The 6,377-nt window shown below is 50.4% G+C and overlaps 1 protein-coding gene across 1 annotated transcript; it reads left to right on the top strand.

The window, feature by feature from the left end:
* Positions 1–6: 6 nt before the first annotated feature.
* On the top strand, positions 7–3,594 carry ARL4C (ADP ribosylation factor like GTPase 4C). The gene has a single exon (XM_011223317.3). The coding sequence runs from the start codon at positions 113–115 to the stop codon at positions 689–691; it is 579 nt and encodes a 192-aa protein (XP_011221619.1). The 5' UTR covers positions 7–112; the 3' UTR covers positions 692–3,594.
* Positions 3,595–6,377: the final 2,783 nt, after the last annotated feature.

Below are 6,377 nucleotides of genomic sequence, written 5' to 3'. Positions count from 1 at the left end.
CGGAGTGCGACAGGGGCAGCCCAGGTGCGCCCGGCCGCGTCGGGCCCGTCACTGCTCGGGGGGCGGCGCCCTCCGGTCGCAGCCGCAGTGGCCGGCGCCGCAGCGAGGAGCCATGGGCAACATCTCCTCCAACATCTCGGCCTTCCAGTCCCTGCACATCGTCATGCTGGGCTTGGACTCGGCCGGCAAGACCACGGTGCTCTACCGGCTCAAGTTCAACGAGTTCGTGAACACGGTGCCCACCATCGGCTTCAACACGGAGAAGATCAAGCTGAGCAATGGCACGGCCAAGGGCATCAGCTGCCACTTCTGGGACGTAGGCGGCCAGGAGAAGCTGCGGCCGCTGTGGAAGTCCTACAGCCGCTGCACGGACGGCATCATCTACGTGGTGGACTCGGTGGACGTGGACCGGCTGGAGGAGGCCAAGACGGAGCTGCACAAGGTGACCAAGTTCGCCGAGAACCAGGGCACGCCGCTGCTGGTCATCGCCAACAAGCAGGACCTCCCCAAGTCGCTGCCGGTGGCCGAGATCGAGAAGCAGCTGGCGTTGCACGAGCTCATCCCGGCCACCACCTACCACGTCCAGCCGGCGTGCGCCATCATCGGCGAGGGCCTCACCGAGGGCATGGACAAGCTCTATGAGATGATCCTGAAACGCAGGAAGTCCCTCAAGCAGAAGAAGAAGCGGTAATGCACCCGGCTGCGGTGGGGAGCGAGCGGGGAGCGAGCCGGGAGCTAGGGAGCGAGTCGGGGATGGATGGATGGATGGATGGTTGGATGAAGGAGAGTCTGCGCCCGCGAACAAAGACAGAGAACCAAAGCAATGCTTCGAATTTTAAAACGGAATCCGTGCACCCAGACGCAGGACTAGTGACTTAACCTGGGTGTGTACGCTGACTTGCCAGCCTGCCCTCAATCCGTCCCCACCCCCAGCTCAGGGGACCTTTTGTCTGGATGCCAGAGCTACTAATGGGTTGGGGGCGCTGGGGAGTGGACGTGCCTGGCCTGCTATCCTCCCTCCCGGCCCAGGTGGAAGGCTCAGATGTCAGAGACAAAAGCGATTTCTTCCTCCAGCAGGGCCAGAAGTTCAGGCTGCCCCGCCCTCACTGGGGGCTCCCACCTGTGAGTTGCCTGAGGTATGCGGTTCCCAGAACGCTGGGAGTACCTGTTTGGGGACATGCTGGCAGTGGGAGGTGCTGGGGGGACCGCTGCGCCTTGCATTCATGGGCTCTGGAAGCTGGATGATTTTATGTCACAGGGCAGGCCCCTGTTGAAATTTCATTTGTCCTGCTCTGCGCCCAAACGAGGTGGGGGTTTGGGCCCTGAGAGGACTGCCTGGAACAATACAGCAGCCCCAGAGCGTGGGGCGCTGCGCTGGCCTGGACTGGGGAATGGCCACGAAGATGCCCTTTTCCTGGTGCTTTATGGTGGCTACGGAAGACCAGTTCGGTTGCGAACTGCTTTTCAGCCTGGAATCAGACATCTTCCAGATGGTTTGGACCCTGTCCATGTGTAGGTCATTATCACACAAAGAGACCAATAAAAATTTAAAAAAAAACAACAAAACTGTTGGAGGTGGCGGCAAATGATGTATTTACTGTTTGCAGGATAGTTAAAGGTGTTTAAAGGGTAAGGCTCTGGGCGTAAATGCTGGCTGGGGTGTGTGTGTAGAAACAGGGACCTCCCTCTCTACTGTGTAATCGGCATCAATACCTAGACCCATATGTGTGGAATCTTAAAATCTCTTAGCCTACTGATGGGTTTGTGGAAGCACAGCCGCTGCAGATGTGTGCTGAAATGCAGGACGGTTTTGCAAGGGATGCCTCTTGTAACACTAACCGCCTGATGATGGGTTTTGGTTTTCAGACGTGTTTTTTAAAAATTCTACAAATGACTACTCACCTCCGAAATATTCACCTTAGGGGGGGAAAAAAAGACTGCTCTGCCCTTTTAGATCCCTTTACGCTGCAAGTGGCGACATGTTCAAATTTCTAATTTGGTTCATTGTGGCCTATCTGGTTTAAGTATTTCATTAAAAAATGTCTCGTTAGAGTATTTGATGTCATGCACCAAAAAATAAAACCCCACCTTGTTGCAAAAGCCGACCTCGTTGCATGGATTGAAGAGCGAAGGAAAAGCACAAGGATGAGGTCCTTCCTAATCCATTCTTGTGGGAACTGGCCTGCAGGCCTGCGTAGCAAATGCAAACAATGAGTGCTTGAGATAAAAGAAAGCGTGTGATGTCATGATCACCTGCACTCAGGCACTTCACAGTTTACTTGAAAGAGGCTTTGGAAAATAGATAAAGCAAAAGAGGAATAAATACATATTTTTAATAATGTAATTTAAAAATCCTTTATAATCAGGACTGAGTCTTGGTTTGCAGAAGATGTCATTTACCCCGAAACACAGTATCGAGAAGGGAAGCTTAACACTTAACTGTTCGATTTTTTTTCCTCTTAAAATTCATGTTTACAGGTAGACTTATGTATATCGCCCCCTCCCCCCACCGTGAGAAATGTCTTTACGAAGGAGGCCTGTAGAAAATGGGCATGATCATGCTTGAGCATGTGACTTAGTCAAATTATAAATCCATGCCTATTGTCCATGGCACTCGGAAAGTTAATTTAAGAACCAGAGGTTGAAGTCCTGGCTTCCTGCTTGAAACCCAATTCTTATATGAAATTTTTGAAAAGCGGAAACTTAACCCGTCTTCCTTTTATCTTTTGTCGGTGAATTTGGTACCTCTCCAACGCTGGTCTTTTTGTAGGAACTCAGTAGAGGAATGAGACCTCAAGAAGCGTGGAAGCCTGCAGGATTTCGGTTTACATATCGATGGCATATTTCTAAATGGGCTGGTCCCATCATCTGAAGATTCTGTATAGAGTTATTAAAAAAAAATCCATCTTCCTTTATTTTCTTCACATGCAACAATTTCTTATGCACTTTGACATTTTGGTAGTTCCACACTATTGAGAGGATAATATATTTATTTTGTGACATTCCAGATGGCAAATACTGTCACCATCTCGTGCTAACCATACTTAGGTTCGAGATCACTGTTCAAATCCTGTCATGCTTTACCAACGAAGCGACATGATTTTGGGTTTTGCATTATCGAGACTTAAGGTGCAGTCAGCTGTTCGTAATTGTGCAGTAAAGTCAAGTCCTGTGGTGTGTCCACTAATAGTTCAGAGTCTCAGTTGATTTCTGTCACATTTGACCTAATAGTAGCCCATATTTGTCTCTGACCAAACAGAGGAAGCGCACAGCGAATCACCTTGGAGTGGTCTTGCGGGGGGAGTCCCCTCCCACATGTTATATCTCCTGGCCTTTGGAGAATGAATGGGTTTCGCACAGAGGAAGTTGGCCTCCCCACGTGAGCTTCTGAAATTGTTTCTCATAGACACAGGGAGGCCGGTTTGGTTTCAAACGGATTCTCTTCACAGATTCTCTGTCATGGTGTTGGGACGGTGTCTCCTGGTTTCGGTTTCCGTTTCTACTGCTGTAATTCTCTGTCCTGAACATTCTTCTGTTCCTTTTTATATGCATATATGATGCTGTGAACAGAAATAAATTATTTATACAATCAAATGTGTGGGGAAGTTGTCTGGGTGGTTTTTTTCGAGTTGCCCCTCTTTTTAGACCTTCTTTGCTGAGTGTAGGGATGGCTCACGAGATGGTCTCTGGGGCCCTAATGGGGCTGGACTGGTCTCTGCTTTTCTGGCTGAAGTGTCCAGCTCGGCCCTGAGCCGAGGAGGGTCAGGGCTGGGTGCCTGCCCCCCTGATGGGGGGTCTGTCCATGGTCCTCAGAGATCCTTCAGGAAGACGGCCTCGATGCCTCGCCTGGCCTCAACCTCTCTGTTATTAAAAAGGTCCCCATCAGGGCGCCTGGCTGACTCAGTCCATAGAGCACGAGACTCTTGCTCTCCAGGTCATGAGTTCAAGCCCAACACCGGGCGTGGAGCCTACCTTAAAAAATAAAAAAGGTCATGATTGTTAATCACTTCAAAAATATTATAAGATTGTGTAAAATTGAGAGTAGCTATGTGCTACTATGACGATAGCAGTGGTCACAAAGCTGCTTACAGTCTGGGCTTCCTCCGCTCCCGTCCGGGCCGAACCAGCAGGATACACATCAGGAATACAAGACGTCAGTCCTCTGACGTAGGTGGTGCTGTAAAACCATCCTGCTTTGTACGTGCTGTTGGGAAAAGACCCACTTTCTGGAGGAAAAGTGAGGGGGGCAAAATCGGGGACAGGTTCAACTCACACGTGCTCCTGGAGACACCCGGCAGGTCGTAAGCAACGAAACCAGGGGCTGCTCGGGTCTCAGCCCTGGAGACAAGGAGATCCAGTTTCACATTCCCACTCCAGTGCTTCGGGCCCCATGATTTTACTCCACAGCCCTTAGCCTCTTGAGCCTCGATTTCCCCATACGTAACACGGGATCGCCACGGTTGCCGGGGAAGATCTGTCACACAATAGTACAGCGAGGCATTCTCGAAGGGCCTGGCAGGGAGCACGGGCTTGGCGGCTTCAGCTTTGACTATGGGCTGCCAGCAAAATGGGAGGCCTAATTCAACCTTCCCACAGGCCTTGACTCGAGGTCCCTGCAATCTCCCTTTTAACCCCACCTCTTGGTGTCCTTACCCTCTGAAACCTAGGCTGCAGACCCCAGGCCCAGGCCAGAGCGGGGTCAAGCTGGCAGCTGCACGGTCTCCCACCATCCCGGGCCTGTGGTCTTCCCTCCCGCGAGCCGGGCGGAGCTGAGTGTGGGGCCCAATGGAGCCCCGCAGACGACGGAGTCCATGGCTCAGACATGACTCCGCTCACCCCTCCAGGCTCTGAGCGGCCCCCTGTGTAAGGCATAAGGATAGCCGGTGGCCCCAAATCACTCGGAGCATAATAGGCGCTCAGTAACTATGGGCCGAACGACTGAATTCTTGTCAGTTAGTTTCAGTGGTAAATTTCAAAATGGGCGCTCTACAAAATGAACAATGAAATCTCGGGAAGTGTTTTAAACAAGTTGAAAATGGACAAAATAGTAATATCTTCTTCAAGATCATGTCATGAGATGACTCATTGCTGTGACTTTGGAGAAGGACGGTGAGACTCTTACACCTAATAAAACATTTATGAACCTAGTGGTTTTTATTTAAAAATGAGCAAGACTTGAGTTTTATCATGCCCATGGCTGTGGAAGCTAATGTTTAGGAGCCAGATGGCATCAGAATGGGCACAGGTGCCATTTCTAGGTCCTGAAACCTGAAAAATTCTTGAAAACCTATTTGGGGATCTGTGCTGTCCAGAGGACTAAAGATACTAGCACTCCGAGGAAGCCGAGACTGAGCCCTTATTTTATGATACAACCTAAATGAACACGTTTCTGAGGAGCCGATTGGCACTCGGTACCTGGACGATGGGGTTCATTTGATGTTTTCCAGGAAAGTCACCATCACTCTGTCCTCTCATGACCAAGGAGGCCAATTTTCCTCCTAAGCAACTGCTGTATTTTCCCCAACCTGTCTTCACCCCCAAGGTTTTAGTTCTAGATTTGTAAGTTCTTACGATAGACTGTAAGGCAGGCGTCGTGCCTTTCAGTCTTGTGCCTTGACATTTGTCTCCAGGGACTTGAGCCCTTGGAACAATTCTGTTACCAACATCATAGACTGTTCCGCGGTCCCATCCGTGCAGCGGCGAGGAGAGCCAATGATGTGCAAAGAGCAGAAATATAAAGTGTGATGGCGTGAAAGAGGGAGGTGAGAACACACCCAGAACTTGACCCGCCTTCCAACTTACCAGCTCTTGGTCTGGGCTCGCTGTTCCCACCTCTGCCTCTGAGTGCTCAACTGATTCCGGCATCCACCCGCCAGGAAACATGCTCAGCTGTGTCAGCTGATGTGAGGGCTTTTCTGTTGTCTCCTCCAATTTATACCCCTTGCCCATGTTCGCTTCTCCTTCCACAGCCTTTCCCGCCAGCTCTCCTGGCTTAGTTGAGACCTTCTAAGAATAGCATTTGCACAAGACATTGGGGCACTTCATACATTTGTTCTGCACACCTTCTGATGGAGAATGGGGCCGCTTCCGTTTAGAGGAGATGGCAGACTGAGGGCTTCTGAGAATGTGGCATGTTGCTTCTTGGCCAAGATTAGAAGATGCGAGAATAAAAGAGCTATGTGGTTTAACCCAGCTCTGGTTTCAGAACATGAAATGGCTTTCTTAGAATGGTCTGACCTCTGATGCCAGCGGGTGTTAACTTCTCCTAATAAGAACATGACAGCAGGTGCATTCTCCTTGGAGCGGGACAGCAAGCCATGGAAGACAGAACCGAACCAGATTATTTTTCAGGTTGCATTTGTACATAGGTTTGAGGG

This window comes from Ailuropoda melanoleuca, chromosome 2 (assembly GCF_002007445.2).
Source record: "Ailuropoda melanoleuca isolate Jingjing chromosome 2, ASM200744v2, whole genome shotgun sequence".
Classification (NCBI taxonomy): domain Eukaryota; kingdom Metazoa; phylum Chordata; class Mammalia; order Carnivora; family Ursidae; genus Ailuropoda; species Ailuropoda melanoleuca.
The sequence above is the reverse complement of the archived record's forward strand: the minus strand, read 5'-3'. Positions and strand labels throughout refer to the sequence as shown.